At 48.0% G+C, this 23,562-nt stretch overlaps 1 protein-coding gene across 1 annotated transcript; it reads left to right on the forward strand.

The window, feature by feature from the left end:
* The first annotated feature begins 9,787 nt into the window (after positions 1-9,787).
* On the forward strand, positions 9,788-21,162 carry TLX1 (T cell leukemia homeobox 1). The gene is made up of 3 exons (XM_032795694.1): positions 9,788-10,496; positions 13,920-14,121; positions 19,708-21,162. The coding sequence occupies exons 1-3, from the start codon at positions 10,022-10,024 to the stop codon at positions 19,928-19,930; spliced, it is 900 nt and encodes a 299-aa protein (XP_032651585.1). The 5' UTR covers positions 9,788-10,021; the 3' UTR covers positions 19,931-21,162.
* The last annotated feature ends 2,400 nt before the right edge of the window (positions 21,163-23,562 follow it).

Raw genomic sequence — 23,562 nt, forward strand, 5'->3', positions numbered from 1 at the left:
CTGGTAGCATCTCAGTTTCTCTTGTGGCTCACAGATTAGTGTCCTCAGGACTGAAATGCTTTAGTCTAACTAAAGTCTTTGGGCTCAGTACAGGGGTAGCTAGGTGGTGTTGGTGACCTGTGATCTACAGGAGGTCAGACTAGATGATCTAACATTCTCTTCTGGCCTTAATCTCTGTGAAACCCCTTGTGTTCTTCACCATTCCAGTCTAGACTGGAACCAGTAATCTCTAGGTGACAACTCTTTCTGCTGTTCCCAGTCCCTGGGACATCCAATTCCCCTTATAAGAACAAGCTGTTGAAGGGACAAGCTTTGGTTACCACTGGGTGCCGTTGTCAGAAGGTGTAAAGGTTTATTAAATAGGCCTCGGATGGGGCAGGGCTTCCTGAGCTTAATGGTTGGGCTGTTCTAAGCAAATATAGGCACCGGACTATAGCTACATGTTGCATCTACTGATTCATCAATGGGTTTCCTGGTCTGTCCTCATGCCCTCTGCTAACAATAAAGAATCTATAGATCAAAGGCAAATTGAGCTCATGATGTCCATGCCAGGGCAGCTCTTCCTCAGGATTTAGTGTCCTGCTAGGAGTGGTGATGGAGTCACAAACCAAAAAGAAGAAATGGAAGTGGACTAGGAACTGGTAAAAGTTCCTTTGAAGAGTGGGAAGCTTTACACGTGTGACCATTGCAGAATGTCACACCATGCAGCTAAGATCTTCCCAAGACCTTTCGTGGGACTGACTTAATAATGAGACAAAGTGGGTGAGGGAATGTTTTATTGGACCAACTTCTGTTGGTGAGAGAGAAGCTTTGGAGCTCCACGGAGCTCTTCCTCAGGGCTGGAAAGGTTCTCAGAGTGTCCCAGCTAAATACAAATCTCCTGGGACCCACGCGGCTACAACAACTCTGCATGCAGCAATGACTGCATAGGGCACTATTGGTGCCCACAGTTTCTCTTATAAAACCCGGGTTTCAGAGCTGTGCTGAGTTCCTACAGCGCCTAGCACAGGGCAGTCCTGGTCCTTACCTAGGGTGCTTAGGAGCCACGATAATATAAACAGCAGTGTCTACATGGGGAAACTGAGGCACGGAGCCATGAAAGCCCAGGCTTTCCAAGGCAGCGAGGGGATTGAGAGACACAACCCCCATTCTTTTCCAAGCAGCCCTCTAGCCCCGCCTGCCCCCCAAGGCCTGGCTGCCTCTGCGGGCGATGGCTCTGGGTACAGCTGTGTGCAAGTGGAGCTGTGACGGACAAGAGTGTCACCTCTCTCTCCGCCAGCCAGGGGCTGCCCATTGCTCGCTCCCCCGGCCCATCCCCCCGCAGCTCTGGGAGAGCAATTAGGGGAAAACTTCTCGAAAACGTCATCAGCTCCTTTCCCCTCCAGCTGAGCGCTTCTGCTCTGCCCAGCCACAAGGACTTTGGCTGATGGAGCTGGCGCCAGCAGGTTCCCAGCTGAGTTCAGAAGTCAAGAAGTTATGCAGGTGGGGGGTGGGGGAGGAGTGGAAACCCGATCCCCTGCCGACCCAGCGGTGCAGGAAGGGGAGAGATGGGATCAGGGCCCTTTCTCCTGGAGCGCTGGGCAGAGGATCCCTCCGAGCCGCTCTGCAGCAGCTCCCCACGGACCCGGTTCCCGTTCGCTTTGTCCGGCCCGAGGTGATCGATCTAACGCACAGGCGGCCCCAGCCAGGTTCCCAATAGGAAAGTAGGAGGGTTCCTCCTCCTGCTCGGCTCCAAATGGCGACAGAGGCACTGGAAGGGGAATTCCCTGGACACTGCCCCTGCCCCCGGGAAACCTTCGCGCGCGAAGGAGTGGGATGTGAGCGTGGGGCAGATTTCTGGCTGTGTGCACGCTGGTGCATGTTATGCACAACAGATATTTAGATATAGATCGTGCATTTGTTGTGCATCTCTCTCTGTCTATATATATGTGATAGAGATGTGCATAGAGATGCATAACATACACATTATACATATATATTATGCATCTGTGTGTGTGTGTGTAGACATACACACAGAGAGCTGCACAGCAGACATAGATATATAAATAAAATATATGTATCTGGGGTTGTGGGAACGCGTGTGGTGCATGTTTATACCCGGCCGTACTGTAAAGCTAAGCAAGGAATCAGGCAGCGAAAACAAAAATCTACTTTTGTGTTCTCCAGAATCTCCCCCGGTGCTGTGACCCGTTTCCGCGGGGGTTCATCGGCGTGAGATCTCTGAGCGTGTGTTTGGGTCCAGGCACGAGGTTCTGAACATCCAACCTGTAACTGACCCACGCACAACGCCCCCGAAGAAGAAGGCGATTTTTTCACGCACCTGCTCTCTCCAGTTGTTTTTCTTCCGCTTGAACAACCTGATCTTTCCATGACAACTTTTTGCGGCCTGATCTTTTCAGTGACCGACGGGCGGGCGCTGCATTGCGGAAAGCGCTATCAATTGGTTCTGACGCAGGACAAAACCAACAATGCAAATATTTAGTTAGCACTTAAGGGCCGGCTGAGGATCTCTCAGGACACTCGAGACGGCTTTTTGGACAGGGGCTCTCAATAATTGCCTTTGATTTTTTTTTGGGGGGGGGGAATCCCTGCGGTTCCCGGGTAGGGGGTGGAGAGGACATTTCAGAACAGATGATTCCTTCCCCAGCAGCAGCCACTCACTTAGCATCAGCGAAGCACTAGCCCATCTGGTGAAGTTCTGATATTCTATAGCCTGGGGAAGCCGTGGCTGGGGCGGTCACTTTGGGAGAGGGGGATCCGCAGTCATTCTTCGGGGGGGGGGCAGTTTATGGTGACATAAATGAACATTGAAAATAAGTCCTGTAAATTCATTCATTCACAAGGAAGGCCGGAAATGCCTCCTAGTAACTTTGCAAGATAACAAATCAATCCCTGAGCCTGAATATTCATAGCGACATAGTTATAAAATGATCCACCATTCAGAATAAACTCCCTGATTTTCATCTCAGGACCCAGCCATTTGTCCGCCGCTCTGGGAAGAATTTAAAAATCCCGCCCATCTGCTTATCCATCATCTCAGAATCAACCTAGTAATAAGGGAAGAATTGATACTTCAATTCATAATAAAGAACAAGGTATTATTTCCAGGCTGTCTGTCATTTCAGAACCGATCTAACAAGTGAAGAATGCCTTTGGGCTCCAAATCAAGCTCTGTTTTCAGAAGCCCTCACAACAATTTAAGAATTTTACCTCTGATTTCAGAATCTACCTCTCCTGCACCCATCACCCTGGTGCCTAAACTAGGACTGAAGATCCTGAAGTGCTGTGCAACAGACTTATTTACTTCTGATCCTAATTGTCTCCATATTGATTTAGTTGGGGAAGTGTAAAATCTCCACAGCATTCTGCAACCGCTTGCAATTAATTTCTATTTTCATTTAGCCTCATTTTGTTCTCTCCAACGATGGGAAAGCGAGATTTCCCCCGAAAGGGTTTTGCTTCTATCCCCTGTAATAATGGCTCCCAGCGCCCGTTTCTAAATAATCTTCAGGACCTACCAAGATAGCATTTCTTTTTAATTATTTACCTGTTAGTGAAAATGCTGCAGGTTTTTGCTAATGGTCTCTGTTCTGTGGCTTGACAAGCCTCTAACTCTAGGCAGCAGATCATTTCATTAAATTTTAATGTCGGTCAATTGCCCACCATAAAAAAAATTACAGACGGCGATCCCATCTAAAATATTAATACTTTAATGCTTGCTGTTAAATAAGCCAGTTCCCCAAGCGCCCCCAAATCAATTCTTCATAATGCACTCCTCATTTGGGCACAAGCTTAGAGATATTTTTCTTAGATTATTATTAACTTGTGTCAATTGCTCACCCAATTAGTGGTCGCAGGAGAAAGGGGGCTTTGGAAACAAAACAAAAAACTCGACTCTCTTTACAGCCGACGCGCAATATTGCAACAGCTGAAGACTTTGAACTTTGTTGAGTTGGTGATCTGGCTCCTAACAGACATAATGCCCGTCTTTCCTGCACTGTCCCAGCGGCCGGCTTTCATTTTGTTCCGTGCACAGCTGTTAGATGTCAAGGAGATGAATCCGGATTGATCCTATAGAGATAAATAGATGCATCCGCACACAGACCTGCAAAACCTCCCCGCTTTAACCCGGGCCGCTGAGAATCACATCGGAAAAGATGTGTGTTTACATGAGGCAACCCAAAGGCGACTCGAAACCATCCCGAGAATGCTAAAACCCATTTAAAAATCAAAGGATATTTCATTTCCAAGCCGTGGTTGGAAACAAATCTCTACAGTTCCACGCCGATAGTTCCCCAGTGATTTTTTTTCTAGCTTTAAAAATGAAAGTTTAGTGTCAGCAGAGGACCTGCATTCTGAGGAAATACAACGATGTTCTTCAAAAAGTGGGGAAACCCATCGCGAATGGAAGATGACTGGATAGAAGAGAACACATTAAAACAATGCAAACAGCCAGTGACAAAGTTAGATTTGCAGGGCAAATTAGAAGACCTCCGAAATTATTGTATTCCCCGTACTCCCCACCCCCCACAACACACAAGCACACTCGTACACACAGCTCAGCACAGAGACACACTTTCACACATAACGTGTCTTCTGCGACGCCGGTGTATTCTCTGAAAAATCCCACGAACAGAAAAAGGACCTTTTCAGGGTTTTCATACACAGTGCATATATATTGCGTGTGTGTTTCTGAATGAACTTTTCACAGCAATTGGTAAAACTCTTCGCCTACAGGTTTGCTACTTTAGAAGAGGAAAATTCGCTCCCCTTGTAACGAATCGCTTATTCTAATTTGAAATACTTAGCCCCTGGAAATATTGCTGCTGGATTTGGTCAGTTTCAAGCACAGAAAGTTTTCCGGGAGGAACAATGGGTGGGGCGACCTGGGTTCTGGGATCTCCGTAGTTGCTTGTCTGGCCGATCAACACTAAGAAAAACCCCATATGTTTCCAGGACAATTTACCCTCGCGCGAGTCATTTTTAGCTGGTTGGCCTTTAAACGCCACTCTCGGAATAGCTGGAAGAACCGGCTGGCTGTGTTGTTTCAGATTCATGCTCAGTTTGTGCATACGCTGGCCTGTGCCCCATTCTCAATAATACTAAGGCTTTTTTGAAAGGGTCCCTACAATCCAGAGGAAAACTGATTTTTACACCTAACGTTGTCAGTTGCGCTCCTGAGATGTTGTAAGTGAGTTCCTGAGAACCCGGCCTGAGATCTCCAGTCACGTTTATTTTGATGGAGACCGGGAGGAAGGATTAGGCAATGTAGCCTGAACGTCTAAATTCGGCGAAGGCCGGAGCACATCTTGCAGCAACCCGTTTCTTTTTGCTCCGCTCCAAAAAGACCAGATTTGTTACTTTCTAAATTGATATATCTTAAAACAGAAAAACCTCAAACCACAACTCTCCTCCTGACTCCAGTGAGGATCTCTGTATTCAAATCAATCGCAGAGATGGGGCTCTGACCAGTTAATCCGGTTTGAGTCCATCTGAACTCAAAACGCACCTGATTCCCCTTTTCACGCTCGCTAGTTCAGCCCGGCAGTATCTGGTGTCACGCTGGTTAAAGTGGGAACAGGACGTTTCTTTCCCCTATTAATTAGCGTCTAAAAGTTAAGGGGGCTAAAAGGCTCCTACATATTGAGAAGGCTTCTCCGGGGAATAACCGGGGCTAGAAATGAGGGATGTCAGAGCAGACAGCGAACACAGGGGCTGGGAACCCGGCTCCGCTGAGGTCTATGGAATGAGGGTGGGATTGTTAAACGTAGTCGGCCAGGGCGGATGCCAGAATCTCTCCTTCCTGACCTGACCCGGCTGGATCATAAGACAGGGCGGCTGGAAGTGGGAGCCGATTTGCTTTTCTACGCGTGTTTCAGCCTGCTCTGTGCGCTGGGAGTCGCTTGATTTTAGCTGAACTCTCGTGCCATTAAATGCCTCGGCGCTTGGACTTTTGCATCGTGGGCTGGACGTTTATTTTCAACACCCCCACTTCCCCCCTCCCCGTTTTATGATCACTCCCAGCACTAAAGTCGATGGACTTTTTTTAAGTCGGGTATTTTTTCCCTCCATAATGTAGGGGTGGGGGGAAATCACTGAAAACATTTTTTGGCGGGGGAAGGTATGGGAAAAAAATGTTAACTCCAATTTCAATCTGTCTCAGAGTGCGAGGGCAAACGAGGAGCCGCTCTAAATCAACGAGCCCGCGGTAACTGAACCTACAGGACTCACTCACGCACCACCCGGCCTGCGTTTTGCACCCAACACCCACCCTGCTCCAAGCAGAAAAGGCCTCGGAGAGATCACATGGCTCTTGCATCTTGCCTCGAGCCCAGCAGAACCCACGGGTGAAATCTGGGGCTTCAGACTCAGTGAAGCCTAGGCCAAAGCCCAGCCCCACGGAGGGAAGCAGTTGTGTGCGGAGCTGGCAATCAATCCACACAGAGACTCAAAAGATGCTTCCCTCATTCTACCCCAGCCAGAGCGTCTGATTGCAGCTCTCCAGAGGGGCCCCATCTGGGGCTCAAAGCCCGCTGAAGCCAGTGGGAAAATTCCCATTGATCTGAGATACCAGGAGCAGTAGCCCTGACTGTAATGGTTCCCACCCTGCTGATAGACAGGCCGAGCCCACCCTTCCCCGGAAATCGGTAGAACATGGGGTCGGTTGGACGGAAAAGTCACTTTACATGCACTCGGTATGGTTAGCACCCTCTCTCCTTCCGCCAGCTGCTTGCCCGATCACCAGGAGTCTCGCTGTAGGGGGCCATTGGGAGAGAGAGAGAAATACCCGTAGAACAAAAACAAAACACGCTTCTAAACAGGTTCTAAACGGTGCTGTCCGCAGATCGAGCTGTGCCCACTCCAGGGGCAAGTCTTGCCCCCTCTCTTTTATGGGGTAACCGTGGTTTCGACCTGCTGGCTTGGCCCATATCAAAGTTTGAAGCTGTCCCCGCCCCAGAAATAACAGGGCGCGATATTTTAGGGGGAATGTCACATCTGGACACAAAGGTGGGGTTGTCTTTGTATGGGAGGTTAGTTTGCAAGTGGTACAAATTGGGGCTGACACACGCTCAGAGTTTTGATATCCGAGGGACTGTGGGCAGAGGGCTATGTAGTGACCCCACTCCCACCCACCCCCCGTGGCAATTTATTCCACGGATGATTGCAAGGTTGCAGGAATTAGGTCTATGGATATAATGCCCACATGCATGGGGTCTCTCTCTCTCTCTCTCTCTCTCTCTCACACACACACACACACACAGAGTCAGGATTTACCATCCAAGGTAATAATCCCACGGACTGCAATGGGATTAAGACTAGGGCCCAGGAATTCTGGCTACAGATAGTTTCCTCCCTACTCATCCAAGCGGAAGAGTATTTGGATGGGGTGTGCGTTAGGGACAAGGCATATTTGCGCCTGCTCCGTTTAGTGGAAGCATCTCAACGCGTCTGTAGTGAATTATCTTTTACAAAATAAAGAACAAACGTTCCCCCTTCTTAAAATCCATTCATCAATCAGGCCCTACTGTCTCCGATGAATTGGCTGTGGCGCATAACTGATTGGGGTAATTTTGTTAAGGCTCCTAACGAGGAGGAGCGAGCATGTCCCATTTGGAAGCTGGTGTAAAGCCATCCTACCCGTGATCTTCGCTGCTTGGGAAAAAAAAGTTGTGTTGGAGTTTGACTTTCGGTGCAACGGTCCGATGGTGTGTGTGTGAGGGACTAATTCTGTGTGGGAGAGAGACACAATCATTGCACTCGTAGTGTGTGTGTGTGTGGGGGGGGTGCGTGTAGTTTTACCCGGCTTTGGATCAAAAGAGTCTAGCTTTACGCGCTGGCCATTTCATCCCAACAGACATCCTGAGCCCAGGGGTGAGTCTGTAAACAGATCTGCTGATTAGATCTGCTCCCCGGAAACGCAAAGTCAATTTCACTTGGCCAAGCGGGACCGTCACACGGACAGGACTCAACTCACAGCAAAAACTGTCCCGGGGAGAAGCCAGGATCTGAAAACCCTTCTCTAGAGATGCGGAGATCCCAGCCACTGGGAGGTGACAGCTGGTTTCCAAAGGGGATCCAGGGTGGATCCCTTCGAGTGCGGAGATCCCCGGCTCGACACGGCCACGTTAATAACACGCGCTTCGTGGGCAAACACGTCCAATCCCACTACAATGACCCCCCTAACGGAGATCGCTGTCAATGAGCAGGCGCTGGGGTAGGAGGCAGATGGCCCGGGCCGTCTGCAGAGGCGCTTCGGAAAATGCAACCCGGGAGGGCGGCCTGGGCCCCTTTCCTGGCTCATGCGAAAGTCGGTGATTGTTGAGCTTGGCCAGCGAGCAGGTAGGGAGCAGCCTAGGGACAGAATGGCTTTAACAACGCCCAGGGAACCGCTGGCGGACGCCTCTGGCTGGCTAGTGAGGTTAGGCCGCTGGAGCTGCTTTTGTAGGAGCTCAGAGAAGCAGCCTCGACCCAAACAGGGACATGGACGGATCGTTTTTAGCTCCTTACACACATGCGTTTAGTTGCAAAAAGTCGCCTTCCGAACTCCCTCCCCCATCTCCCAGTGCATCTGCACTTGCAGTCTCTGCACAAGTCGCACTCAAGCGATCCCCACAGGCAGCATAAATCCAGTGGGGTTTAGCAGCGTCCCCTTTCTTTGGGTTATTCGCAGAGGCTGGCACATATGACTGATTTACTCAAATCAAAGGGAGCATTGGTTTGGGAACATCTTCCTTTATCCAGGCGGGTGAAATCTGTTCATTACCCCGCACTCCGCAGGGTGCCAGCGGGGAGTACCGGGGTAATGGGAGTGTGTAAATAATCCATTGATAGTTTAGTTACAGAAGGAAAAGGCGTAAACGTAAATCGTGAGTGCCCGAGACAAACCTTTTACACATAATATAAAATCGTGTATTTATATTTATACAAACGACACACGATATATGCATAGTCTCTGTAAATCCTCTCTCCTGCTGCATTCTGTTCTGTATGTAGATTGTCAAGAACAAATCTATCTATCTACCTCCTTTGTAAGTCTTCTGCCTAATATTTTATTATGTATTTAGAGTTCGACAAATAGCACAGGGTGTGTATATACATATATCTCCTTTGTAAATCCTCTGTGGAGTATTTTGTTCCGTATTTCGATTTCTACAAACAACAACAGATTTCTATATGAAAATCTAACTGCCGAATACAGTACTGGAGAGCGGGTGTGCACAGGGACAGCGATCCAGGCATGAGATCGCTCAGTTTTACCTATTTCTGTCCCCTCCGCTCCTCAGACTTTGGGAAAAGAAAGGAGCACCCCACCCTTCTCCACCAGCCATTGCAACTCCAGCGCCGTTTAAACTTTTACCTTCTTTGTCTGGGCACGAGGTGCTTTGCACAATGGCAGCGAAATACCTGCGGCTGTTTCATGTGGTGGCGGAAAGGCACGCGTGGCCGTTACCTTCTCCCGGGGCCGGGTGGGAGGAACGAGAAATACACGAGGGGGGGGGTGCGGGGGTCTGTGGATGTTTAGAGAAAACATGAGCCAGTCATTGCACACAGAAAGGGCCGGCAGTTGCAGGCTGACTCCTTTGCGGTTTAGCTGGGGTGACCTGACTTTATCAGGCTCTGGCTAGCCTGGGTTTTTTGGGCTTGCGAAGAAACTCCTTTTCTCCTCTCTCTCTCTCTCTCTCTCTCTTCCCTGACTGTCATTCACTCAGCCGCGCTCAGGATCCAGCCAATGGAGACCCAGGGCCTACAAGCAGCAGGCCTTTTGGTAACATGATTGATGCCCTCGCAGCCAAGCCGGAGTCCAGACGCGCGCTCGCACTCCCTCATTCTCTTCCCATCTCCGCTCTCGCTTTTTTCCAGCCCTTCTTTCCCCACTTCCAGCCTCCTCGGAGGCTTTGGGGAGAAGCGAAGCGAACCGGAGCGGCGCGCGGTGTAAATCACGTCCCTGAGCCGGCTCTGGCCTGGAGCAGGGTGGGGGGGACCCACCTTTTTGTTGTTCAGGGGGATTAGGAGCGGCAGCATGGATCACATAGGGGCTCATCACCTCCACCAGAACCACGCCGAGCCCATCAGCTTTGGAATCGACCAGATCCTCAACAACCCAGACCAAGGCAGCTGCATGATCTCCGGCTCCCGGCTGCAAGACTCCTCCGACTACGGCTTGAGCTGCATTGTCAGCAGCGCGTACAACAGCATGACAGGCAACTACGGAGCGAACGGCGGCTCGGCCGGGGCTTACCCGGGAGCCTGCAGCATGGCTTCCCTGCCCGGCTCCTACAACGTCAACATGGGGGTGGCCATGAACGGGAACAGCCTGAGCTCGGCGGGGGGCGTGATCCGAGTGCCGGCGCACAGGCCGCTGGCTGGCGGGGCGCACCAGCCGCTCTCCACTGGGATGCCCACCGTGCCCTCGGCGAACCCCATGAACAACCTTACAGGACTCACTTTCCCCTGGATGGAAAGCAACAGGCGATACACGAAAGACAGGTTCACAGGTGAGTCCTGCCCTGGCGCCCAGCGCGCTGCAGCCCGGCTCGCCTGCCTCTCTGCCCGCGCCTGTCGGGGTCCCAAGCACCGCTCTGCCTGGCCCACATGGGGAGCGACAGCAGGGTCCCTCCCCGCCGCCCTGGCCTCCCCTCGCTGGCCTTTGCATTGGTCTGGGGCGCCTGCCGCGGCGTGATCCATCGATTCCGGGGTGGTCACCAAGCCTCCGGCCCCGCTCTACAGGTTCTGAGCAATGGGCACAGCGAGGCGAAGCCCTCCATAGAATTAGTCCCGGGCCAGCCCCTGCGGCAGACAGTAATGAGGCCGATGAGGAAAGAAATACCAATATCGAAGGATGCCCCACAATCCGTGATCCCGGGGGTGAATCCGCCTGGATGGGATTATTTATTAATGACCGGTGGGTTGGGACGATTCCCCAAGTGCATTTTGGCTCCTGGGAGCGAAGATAGCCAAGGGGGAGCGGGGTGTGTAAATGAATCGCTCAGCAGTACAGATACGATCGGACTAAGAAAGCAGTTAGGCTTTAATAACAATAAATGAACCGTGGATGCGACATTTAATTCCTTTAAACTCACCCCTAAAATAGTTGCAAAAGTTTTTTCACGCTCAGATTTCTAGGGGGGTTTAGCGCGGAGAAGCATCGATGTTTTTTGATCCGTAACTTCGCATGGAGGGAGAAAGCTGCGCGCGGGTTATTCGGAAATGGAGGGTTTAATGGAGGCAGGTTGTTGCGGGAAGGACAATTCCTGTGTCGGCTCTAACAACAGGCGAGCACCCAGAGGGAACCGGAGTTCCCTCGTTCAGTTATGTCGAGGCTCCAAAAGGGATTTCACGTGTCTCTGATTTTGAACAAGTTTTGTTCCTGATTTTTCTTCAGTGAAGATTACGGGTCAAAGTAAATTTCCTCGGCGAACCTGTGTTTGTGCAGTTCCCGAGCAAGCCTAGCGCATCCTATACTAATGAACAGACTAAGGCGGCTTCCCCTGGCAGGGCCGAGCAATGGATTTAAGGGCCGCTCGTTCGCTTCACTTTCGGATTCAGTTTTTTACCTCCAACCCAGACCCAAAGCGGTGTCTAGTGGAAGCGGGAGAACTGTTCGGGTGGGAACTGGGAAATGAACCCCCACCAAAATGAGTGTGTTGAAACGGCTGACCTTTAAAGCGGCTTCTGGTTAATTTATACTTCCCAGTGTGATCAACTGGAGCGATTATTTTTAAATCGAATTTTGATCTGATATCAAGTTACTTATATAATTAAAAATACAAACGAACGAAGTCTTTATCTGCCTCCTAGGGGGAATAAGGCTCAATTTAATCATTGTTTCGAGAGCGCTTGGAGATCCTCGGATGAAAGGCGTCCTTAGAATTGCAGAATATTTTATCTTTATTAACTATTCCACGGGCCAAACTCTCCTGGCCACAAGCGGAACTTTTTCCTGAGTGGGAACCGGGGAATATAATAAACTTGGAGAATTCGGCTGGTTAAAGACAGATGAATGTATCTAGAAATGTCAGCGTAGAAACACTGTACGAAAGGGCTTCCCAGAGACAAAATCCCTCCCGTAGTATTAGGAGTTATTATTACCGCTGAGTATTAAACTCGATGCGTTTAAAGACGGGGAATGTCTAACTGCTAGAAACGGGACGGATCTTTCCCTGTGGGACGTACTGTACCGTGTGCACTGGAATAACTCTGCCATGTGCTCTGAACCCATGTCGCAGATCAGAGTAGTAATGGGTGGGGGGTGGGGTAAATGCTTGGTAGATCCTAATTAGGCAACTATGGCAAAAGGCCTTTTTGCCTTAAATTTACAGCAAATGTTCCCCTCTCCTCCGAGTTTCATCCGCTGTGAGGAAGGAAGGTGCCGTTTAGCTCCAGGACAGACTAGCTGCTCTAAAAGATTTAGGGGCCTATATTTTCCCACTACCTCCCAGCCTGATTGCATTTGTGTGGGGACAGAGAGCGGGAGGTAGGTTTTCTGCGCTGTGTCGCAAAGGGACTGTCCCAGCGGGAGCTTAGTTCTAAGGGCGAGCGAGAGGGGTGCGAGGCCCTGGCGATGAGCAGACGGAGATACGTGTAGACAGGAGACATTTTAGATCGCTCGAATAACACTATGTTTCTATCTCCTCTGTTGAATGGGCGGGACCCTTGTACCTCACTTCAGTGCGCCAGGCCTGGAGATGTTCTTCCGCCACTAATACAAACGGCTACAATTTAATAAACAGCAAAGCTAATTCCAGGAGCCGTTTCTGCATTTACGAAATGATTTCGATCCACTCCAGCGATTACCGGCTGAATACAGCGAGAAGGGCGGGGGGGGGGGGGGGAGGAAACACGCGTGCATGTTCCGCGGAAGTTGGTGCAGGAGCAGAGTGTAAACTTCATTTTACATCAGGCCGCGGTCGGATATTCAGGTTTAAAGAGAATATTCTGTGCGGACGGTCAGTCCTAATCCAGGGGAAATAGATGGTCAGTTATGGCAGATACTTTATTAACTGGATTAAACAGAGCGACCAAAAGGACTTCTGAAAACAAAACAAACAAAAAAAACAGACAAAAAATCTCACCTTCATCTACACACCATGGACTAAAGCAAATCTGAATTGTGGCAATCTGTCAATATCAGAGAGATGATTCATTCACAAAGTATCGCCCCCCCCCCAGCTTTCTTAGCCCAGCAGCCCCTGTTTGTATTGCTAATGCTATTAATCGGATGTGTCACATTCAGAGCAATCCAGGAACTTTCTCCCGGGGGGGGGGGTAGTTTTCCTCTTTACACGAGGGCGCCTATTTTCGCGGTTTGATCTGGGGAAAGGGCAGCTTGCTGCCAATAACAAGAACGCGTTAAAAGAACCCCCTCCCCCAAATCTCAATAGCAATCGGAGCGCCGACCCGGCTCCTTGGAAGTCAAGGGATGAGGTTGGGCCTTTCCTGCTCTGTTTGGGCTCTTCCAGCAGCACCAGGCATCTCCCCACTGCGCATTGCTAACATCGGCCGCTCCTGGTTCTTGCTCCCTCGCCCGCCTTGCCCCAGAGGGAGAGCCGGGCTGGCCGCGCCGGAAGGGTGGTTTTGGTAGGGTTCTGGGCCGAGGGATGTTGGTGTCTGAGAAGGTCCTGGCAGAGGGGGGTGGTTATTGCTGGGGAAGGTTAGGCCTGAGGAGGGGGTGCTTTGCAGCATGCTGTTAGCAGCTATAGCTCAGGGCAGCATGGGCCCTTCTAACACCCCCGCCGCCCCCAGGCCAGGCTCTGCCCACTAGCCTCACCTCCTCTCTCTGTGTCTGTCTCTGCTCTGGCTTGTGGACCCCTCCTGATATTTTGCTGCTTGCTTCTTTGCCCCCCACCCCCACTCCCACCCCTCGCTCCCGTCTCCCACCCCAGTGGCCCTCTCACCCTTCACTGTAACACGCCGTATAGGTCACCCCTACCAGAACCGGACGCCGCCCAAGAAGAAGAAACCCAGGACATCTTTCACCCGGCTGCAGATCTGCGAGCTGGAGAAGCGGTTCCACCGGCAGAAGTACCTGGCCTCTGCCGAGCGGGCCGCCCTGGCCAAGGCCCTCAAGATGACAGATGCCCAGGTGAAAACCTGGTTCCAGAACAGGCGGACAAAATGGAGGTGAGAAGCGAATCCCTCCTCTGGGGGGGGGGGCGCTTTGTCTGGTGGGGGTGTATTTGGTCCGGTGTGTGATTGTGTCTATTGTCTTTGCACGTTGTCTGGGCTTTGCTTCCTTTATGACCTCCCTCTCTGTGCTTTGTCTCGCGTGCGTTCTGTTATTGCGCGTCCGTGTGGTTGTTACTGCTCAGGCACAACTCGGGGCTATCCCCCGGGTGTTGATCTGTGTGTGTGACAGAGGTTTGGCCCTTCTGTGGGGTGTGGGGTTGTGTCTCTCCTAGCAGGCCGCTGCTGTTTCAGAATCGGAGCTTTTGTCCCATTGGAAGAAACAGCCAGGCCGTATGAATGTGAAAATAATCAGAGCCTGCGGTTCCGGGCACCAGGACCGGCTGCTTTGCACAGGGGACACAGTTGTGTTCAGCAAAGTCGGGTGCTTAGCCCGAGAGAGGGAGAGTTTTGTGGTCGGCTGAAACGAGCGCTGATGGAAGGGGGACACACACCCGGAGGTGTCCATTCACACCCCACAGCCAGAGAGAGGTGTCTACCCTCGGGGGAACTGGTCAGCGTTGATCACTCCGGATCAGTGACCTGGCCACGTGCGGTAGCAGAAGTGAAGTGGAGTGGAGATGCAGGACGCAGAACAGGCATTGCGTGTGGAGAAACTTGGTTCCGGAAGCTTTCAGGGGGTAGCTGCGTTAGTCTGTATCAGCAAAAACAACGAGGAGACCTTGTGGCACCTTACAGACTAATAAATTTGTTTGGGCGTAAGCTTAAATTCGTTCGTCTCCAAGGCGCCACAGGGACTCCTTGTTGATTTTGGTTCAGGCAGGTGTGTCAGACACCAGTTTTTTTCTCTCTCTGTTTGTGGGGGATCCTTTTGGTTTAGTGCCTTAAAAAGTACATATGGTATTAAGTGCAGGAGGCAGGTGTCCGCAAACACCGGCAGTTCAGTCCATCGGACCTGTGAGAAAAATACGCCCCCTTCATATATATATTCATGGCCTAGCAACAGTCAATGAAACTGTTTGGGAGTGGATTTCTGATGGACTCTCTCTACTCCCCCCAGAGCTAAGGCAATTTATACCAGTTATGAGCTTCCCCCGAGTCCTTCTCAGGGTAACAGTTCTCTTCCAACGGTCTTAAACCTGGCCTGGTAGTTTTATACAGGGAACAGTAATAATGGAAAACCATTTCTGGAGGAGAAAACCCGAATGAAATGATGTTTCATTAAAAAAAAAAAGAGGCTGCTCAATGGGGAGGCAATTTTTACCGTGAAAAGGCATCTTTGGGGAGTTGTAAACACTTTGGAGGAGAAGGGCCTGTACAAAATCTAGCATGTCATTGACTCTATGGCCTTTGAGGGTGTTTGGTTTGTTTTATTTTTTAATGTTATGACTATTTGTACTGATCGAAAAGCGCCTGTGTGGATCTACACGGCTCTGCAATTATAAATGTAGTTTTGTGAATTAATTCGGCTCGGGGAAAGGAGCACAAGAAGAAAACCTCTTTTCCTGGGCCATGAGGCAATAGAATAGAATTGTCTCCCGTCAGGGACTCTGCAAAGAGAGGGAATGTTGCCATAAGCCGTTCCCCACGTGTCAGGAGGGTATGAATCGAGCTATTCATTTTCCCACCAGCAACCAGAACATTCAGATTAGTAATACGGGATTGTGGATTTCAGTACCGTGCCCTAAGACGACAGCAAGATGATTTGATGTTTATTTGAAAAGCCTCAGCAGCCCTGAAAGTGCCGGGGAAATTAACTGGGGTAGATCTGGAAGTCTTTGAAGGGACAAGGTACGCTAAAAGCGAGGGGGTTTAAACTTTGAACAAATCCCATTGGGGTTTTGTACTTACACAAAGGCCATTTAAGAAATAAAACCCGCTTCGTTTTCTTTACTTCCCCTCCAGCGTACAGTACCAGCCAAGAAAGGGTGTGACAATAACCATTGTTACAAAGGAAGTTTTTATATATCATGGTTTGAAATCTCTAATGTGGAGTTCTGAGTTGTTATTGACTTGATTTTTAAAGGGCTCGAAGATTATATCCTCAAGTCCTCCGCAAAACAAAACACACCGTCTGCCTGGGTTTTTTAAAATCGTCTTATATACATTGGACAAAGCTATTTATAATCCACACGAGATCAGCTCTCATCTAGAATAGGTTGATCTCAATTTGCTTTTAAAAATCGTTCTTGCACCGTAACGCTACGCGGTTACCAATCCATTTCCCCTTCCTTGCTAAACATCAGATTTCTGCTAGCGTTAATGGGGAAAATGTCCCAGACAGATAGATGTGAGTTTTCGAGTAAAAATAGACAAATGTAGGAGATTATATATAATGTTTAGCGCGAGAATTGTACACAACCGCTTTTGCGCGGATGTGCCAAAAGGAATTGAAAGACGGAAGTTTTTCAATACATACACGAGGTTTAATAAAGATCATTAAGTCTGAAATAGCTTCCCGGGCTCCGCGCTGAATGAGTCTAAAGTCAATTCTTGTTTGTTGTCCACTCCAGGGGTTAGGATTGAAATGGTAGATGATGGAATAGCTTTCACTCTCCTTCACACAACCACGCCGCTGGAGAGTGGGAAATTCAGTGCAGAACTGCTAGGGGATCGTTTTTGCGGCCCCAGAAGAAGGGAAACAGGGAAGAAGTGAATTATAAAAAAGTTAAATCCAGACTAACATTCTCTGAGCGTGTGAAGCAAACACAATATATAGAAAACCCAAGTCCCTAGCGCGCCACTGCTCTGGTTTAACGGCAAACCTACAAGCTCTACAATGGGAAGCTATTTACTAGTAGCGAACGGGGACAATCGCCGGAGGTTTAGGTACACGGACACTTGTTGCACACACAATGTAACCGCCTTAATAATACTTAACTCTAACCCCACAACCTCCTGCTGGGGACCGCAAAGCGAACTGCGAGTCAGGGCCAGACTGGGGTCTGCCCGCGCGGGGAAAGGGCTGCAGGGGAATGAGATCGATGCTTGGTCCGGAGGAAGTTTCCACAGGGCAGCAGCGGTGCGATTTGCCAGAGCGTCGCGGAACAGGGAACAAATCACTGTCACCGAGTCCTGGTCGGTCACGTTCAGTCCTGAGCCATTGCAATCAACGGGGAAAGCGCTCGGCGAGCAGAAGGGAAGCGGATCGGGGCCATACAGTGATATAGGGTCCGAGCCTTAAATCCTCGCACGGGTAAAAACCCCTTTATGATCGCGTCCGTGTCCTTTACTACGTTGGGCGCAGATCCTGCTCTCCCTGAAAATCTCCCATCCTAGCAGGATAGGGCAGGGCCCTGGCTAGACGCTTCATATTCGTGCTGGGGGAAGATCTTCCATAATTCACATATTTGCAGTGAAGACAACGGGCTGTATTAAATGATTGTTACTAATATGTTGCCCTTCCGTTGCAATATTTAAATAAATTGCCTGGATCCTGGTGTTTTTACACCGTGCGGTATTTATTTCTCCCTGGGTTTGACAAATGATTTTTTTTTCATTTTTGCTGCGAACTGTGTTAACTGAGAATAATCTCCCAGTGTGAAATTAATAATCGGTTACCACTAATTATAAAGGAGACTGCGTTCCATTTCTCGATGAAGTCAAAACAATATTAAATATGCATCAAGAGTAAATTTGCTGCGGAAGGAAAACTCGTACATTATTTATGCAGTTCTTTCCTTGCCGCTTATTGAGAAAATAATTGGCTGCGTATGTTGAATTTTGCCCTGTTTTAACACGGCGCGTATCGGTGGTGGTGGTGGTTTTCAAGTCGCAGACGAAGGCTGCAGAGCTGTCTCGGATCCCATGAAGCTATGACCTGACAGTTGTCAAGAAATTAGTGCCAGCCAAACTTATTTTACACCGCGTCTTTAATAAAACCCGGGCCTCAGAACGGCTTTTACCGAATGAAATCACACATCGACTCAGCTACATAATAAACAATGCGAGGTGAATTAAGCAGCCTGGGTCAGGGAGGAAATTGAGGAAAGCAGATAGAAATGTATATTTCATGCTCTTTGTAGATGTGAAATATACATGGAGTAACTCTCGTCAATAACATTCCACTGTATTTGCGCTGAGAGTCTGCTCGGTGTCCTTGCACTTTCCACAGCCGGCAGGATTCCAGTTTCCCACAGATAACCTGCAACTTATTTTTTTTCCAACTCTAATGGGTTATGAACTGAAACTTTTCAGGAGATCAATAGCAAAAGAAAACCCAAATAAACAGTGGTTTCAGTATAAATTGGTTTTTAAAACAATCACTACGAAGTGTGAAGGATCAGTACAGAGCCAGGAAAATGACAGATAAGGCCATAAATCTGGTAATTACCACTAGAGAAGCAGAGAAATAGCAGAGAGGGAAGGAATTTTTGTTGGCTGATTTTTGACACAGGTGGATAGGCAGACGAAATGCTTCCGCTTTTCATACCGGGATACCTCCTAAAGGGAGCTATTCTGTACCTCATATGGAAAAAACAGAGGCCTAATATGCCAGAAGAACTTGAGCTGGGTGGTGCATGTTTTCCTGCGGTCTTTGATTCATTCATATATATCGTGCTTTCCACGCTGGATATTCCAAAGCGGGCAACAGTGCCATGGAACCAAGCTGCACAATGGGGTGAGAGCTAGTCCTGGTTTCCATTTGAATCAGTGAACTTCCATCTGTCCTGCTTGATTTTCTAGGGCTGGCTAGCCCCGGGGGGAACATACTGAAAAGTAACCAGAAGGACGGTGAGTTGAGCCCATCCACAGACAGTGTAACCTGAGATCCACAGTAGGTCACATGGTTTCCAGGAGCGATCAGACCAACCCTGGTGTTCCACTCTCTGCAGTGTGTACAACTGGAGAGATGGAACAGAACTTTCTGCATGGTTCTATCCCGAGAGCCTCACCTACTGAAGTCAATGGGGTTTTGCCTGAGAAAGAAGCTCAGGTTTTGGCTAAAGGTATTTCAAGGGGCCTAACTGGGCACCCAGGAAAGGGCCTGTGTGTGTGTGCGTGCGCGTGCTGGGGGGAGTGCTGTGCTAAAAGGGGTCTCCTCGGAGACCAAAGGAATCGGTCACTTCCCTCAAAGCTGTGGCCAATGGAGCTCAGACATTGGGCGAGTGAAGGAAGTCTGCCTTTCCTTGGGACCTCTCGGGAATATTTTCCCAGTCATTTGCAATAGGCTGAGCACAGTCCTGGAGAACTGGGAACAATCTTGCACTGGCCGGTGGGATGGGGTGGAGGGAGGGAGAGATTTGACTTAATTAGGTCTCTTCCACATGGGTCTTCTCTGCTGCTTTGGACAATTCATAGCTTCCTTGATCAGAACATGACCTGCACACATGGCCACAAAGGAAGCTTTGGATTTTGCTTGGTACTTTCCCTTTCCTTAAGGAAGGTAATGGAAAGACAGTGTTGTCCAGTGGCTAGTGCCCTGGGCTGGGACTCAGGAGACATGCATACTATTCCCCGCTTTGTGGCCTTCCACGATTCTCTCCCTGTGTGTCTGTACAGTGCCTGGCACAGTGAGGCCTTGACCATGGCAGGGCAGTTTTACCATGATATAAATCATTCATGATTATTGTTTTCTCCCAGGAGACAAACTGCAGAGGAGAGGGAGGCCGAGAGACAGCAAGCCAACCGTATCCTCATGCAGCTCCAGCAGGAGGCCTTCCAGAAAAGCATCAATCAGCCCCTCCAGGCAGACCCCATCTGTGTGCACAACTCTTCCCTCTTCGCCCTCCAGAACCTCCAGCCTTGGTCCGATGACTCATCCAAGATCACCAGCGTCACCTCTGTCGCCTCTGCTTGTGAATAGAGCCCATGATCCAGTCGTCCTCCCACCCCCACACTGCATTATGAGCCACCCAAGCTCCAGCACAGAGCGAAGCATCCTTCTTCCCAACAGGAAACTACTCACACACTGTCACCCAAGAGCCCCACTCTTCCAATGTGCTGAGTCAGCAAATATCCTCTTGGTGGGAAGCAGGGGAGGGGGGGAAAAAAGAGACGCATCCAATCACTTGCAGGATTATTCAGATAAAAGCATCATTTCCCTTTTTGTCTTTCAAAAGTCTCCATTACCGGACAATGAACAATGAGAAGCTCCCTTAATTATTCCCAGAAAATAAAAAAAATATGTTAGCCCCATGTCATCCTTTCAGAATCCATGGAGGAAATCTTCCCTGGATTCTGTCTGCAGCCACTGCAGGTTTCTTCATATGAATTTTTTAGCCTGGTCATTTAAAATTAAATAGTTCTCCCTTCCTTGGAATGGAGCTTTGACATTTCTTTAATACCCCCTGCCCCGCCTCTGCCTGGGTCATTGGTGCAAAAGACGTGCACAGACTGGATTCAACAATTGGACAACACAGCCCAGCTTTATTCTTTCACCTGGTGATTTCCACTTGCAGAAGAAGTGAATTCCTTGGAATTCACCTAGGAATGTCTCTTCTTCCTTTTAATTATTATATTTTTCCAATGGGGGAATAAGAGAGGAAACTGACAGATCTTTGAAGATAGTAAACACCCTATTGCAAATAATTGTATGAAGATTCCAAACTGTTTCCCTGGATACCACAGACTCTTCATTGATCAACTTATATTTTAATAACCCTTGAGACATCTGTGGCATTCTGCAGAGACAATGCAGTTTCATTCAGTGGATTATTTCGGTATTATTTACGAATGTTGTTCAATATTTTCTTTTCCTTTTTTTGCTCTTGAAGGCAACTTACGTTGGGGGAAAATCTTTCACTTTCAACTGTTTAACTCCTTTCTTTAATTGTACTGAGGGAAGGAGACATGCTTAAGTCAAGCACTTCTTATAGCAAACTCCAGGAATATATATATATAGATATATATACACAATATATATTTTTCAGTTACCTATAATCTAAAACAGCACTGCCAATTTAAGCGGCTGGTACAAACAATCAATCAAAAATATTTTCAGTGAGATTTTTTAAAGGCATTTGTTTGTTTGTTTGTTTTAAGTTATGCACTTCTAAGGTGTTTCATGTGTATTCATTTTATAAAGTGCTTGTGTAATTTATGTGGATACAAAAGAATAAAAAAAAAAAGAGTCCAGGATACCGGACAAATCAGCTAAGGCTCTGCTCTTGTTTTTGTACTGAGATCCAGGAGGGAATATTACACCAGAGGTCGCATGGGAACTGCCTTCAAAATTAAGGTTGAGGTATAAATGGAATTAACATCTCCTTTCCACTTATGTAGAGTCTTCCTGGCTTCAGCACCTAGAGGGGTATGTCATATGTTTTATCCCAAATCCTGCAAACATTTTTAGGTATAAAACCATCAAAACACTTAGCAGTTTCTTAACTTTAAGCACGTCTTTGGGACTGCTTATGTGCTTAAATTAAGCAGATGCTAAGGATTTTAGTCTGGAGAAGAGAAGACTGAGCGGGGACACAACAGTTTTCAAGTACATAAAAGATTGTTACAAGGAGGAAGGAGAAAAAATGTTCTTCTTAACCGCTGAGGACAGGACAAGAAGCAATGGGCTTAAATTGCAGCAAGGTTGGGCATTAGGAAAAACTTCCTAACTGTCTGGGTAGTTAAGCACTGGAATAAATTGCCCAGGGAGGTTGTGGAATCTCCACCATTGGAGATTTTTAAGAGCAGGTTGGACAAATACCTGTCAGGGATGGTCTAGATAATACTTAGTCCTGACACAAGTGCAGGGACTAGACTAGATGACCTCTCGAGGTCCTTTCCAGTCCTATGATTCTATGACTTTGCTGAATTGGAATGGGATGACTTGTATGCTTAAAATTAAGCCCGTCTTTAAGTGCTTTGGCCATTCTATAGATATTAGGGCTTGTTTATAGGGAGAAGCTGACTGGAATCCTTATAGTGCAAATGCTCCCTGTTTGAGAATCCTATTCCTCATGCAGACAAACCCTTGGCTAAAGCAAACTGAAGTCACTGGAAAAAATTCTCTCTGACTTCTGTGGGCTTTGGACTAGGCCATTCGGGCTTATGCTACCTGGAGATGTTGCACTGACTTCATAATGGAGCTTATTTCCGCTCACAAGCATTACTGGCTCAGAGATGTTTGCAGGATCAGGCCAGCTTCCAAATTCAGCGAGAGCCTGAGCCAAAGCCTAGTGACAGCAACGGAAAGACTGTCATTGGCTGCAGTGAGCTTTGTGTCAAGCTCTCAATGCAGAAAGCATGTAAGAAAAAAGCCCAAGTCTTCCGTGAATTTAGAAAGCTGTAAACATCACTTCAGTGCAAGTTACAGCAGGGCAAAGCAAAGAAGATTTTTTAATTTTTTTTTTTACTAATTACAGCAGAGTTGAGACCAAAATTCATGGCACTCAAGGTTTTTTTGATCCTTAAATCAGACATGTATGCACACAGATGCACACACAGAGAGAAGTAAGTACAAAGAAAACTGATTTTTTTGCAGATCTGTTTATATCCTACACAACTGTTCACAGACAGCAGCCAGAATAAAATAGTTTGCATTTCCCCAGACACGTGCCAAAGATTTTTTGTAACTTTGAATTCCTTTCTCTACTCTAAGTGCCTGTTTAAGTGTGGGGAGCTAGAGAGGAAGAGGCAAGAATACAATCTTTGATTACTTAATATTAGCAATAGGGCTAAGATGTGGTTTTGTTTTCAAGTGTCCTTCCAGGGCAAGGCACTGACCAATCAGAATGAGCACAGTGCTCACTGTTAATATTATGAATATTTTGCTGTTTAGTATTATGACATATCAATTCTTTACAATTTCATACCCAAACAGCTATTTTAGAATTGCAAAGTGACTCATTTTATACTTCAAAATATTTCCCAAGAAAGCTACACACCCAAAGATGTGTGAGAAATGAGAAAATCCTTTACTTCAGTAGCAATCTTTCTGATTAGAAGAATATAAGCTCGGTATGAAATGAGAGTAGCAGTAAAATCAAATACAGAAAACCATCTTACCATTCCTCTTTGTTTCTGAATGATCATTTCTGGAAGGGTCTTCTGTTAAAACATTTTTCTTATTCTTCTTATTAAAATGAGTTTAGCGGCAAAATGGTTTTGATGCCAGCATACAGGCTTCAAATTATTAAAGCAATGTGTACCTAAACATTAAAAAAATTGCCTGAAATGTGATGGAATTAAAATGATAAGGAATGACATGAAATAATGAGATATAATTATATCTATTTTGTATACTGACATTACCTCAGATTTATCTAGGGGCTATAATATAATGCTGAAAGCTGATTTGATTTTTCATATTGTACCTATTTGGGATCAGGAATAAAATCACCCGAGGACACATGGAAAGTTGTTTTTCACTTCCATTTACCTTAAATCCCTGCAAGTCCCAGGTGCGAAGCCTCTCTGAGTTCAAAATGGATTTCCATTGTTTGCCAGTAGCTAGGACAAGCAAACTAAGGTGCAGCAAGCATTGGCAGAAGGGGGAGA

Source organism: Chelonoidis abingdonii, chromosome 16 (genome assembly GCF_003597395.2).
Source record: "Chelonoidis abingdonii isolate Lonesome George chromosome 16, CheloAbing_2.0, whole genome shotgun sequence".
Classification (NCBI taxonomy): Eukaryota; Metazoa; Chordata; order Testudines; family Testudinidae; genus Chelonoidis; species Chelonoidis abingdonii.

Excerpts from the sequence above, each read along its gene's own strand:
- TLX1 (XM_032795694.1), top strand. The coding sequence starts at position 10,022 with ATGGATCACATAGGGGCTCATCACCTCCACCAGAACCACGCCGAGCCC. Across the intron at positions 10,497-13,919 it reads CACGAAAGACAGGTTCACAG|GTCACCCCTACCAGAACCGG; the intron begins GTGAGTCCTGCC and ends CACGCCGTATAG. Across the intron at positions 14,122-19,707 it reads AACAGGCGGACAAAATGGAG|GAGACAAACTGCAGAGGAGA; the intron begins GTGAGAAGCGAA and ends GTTTTCTCCCAG.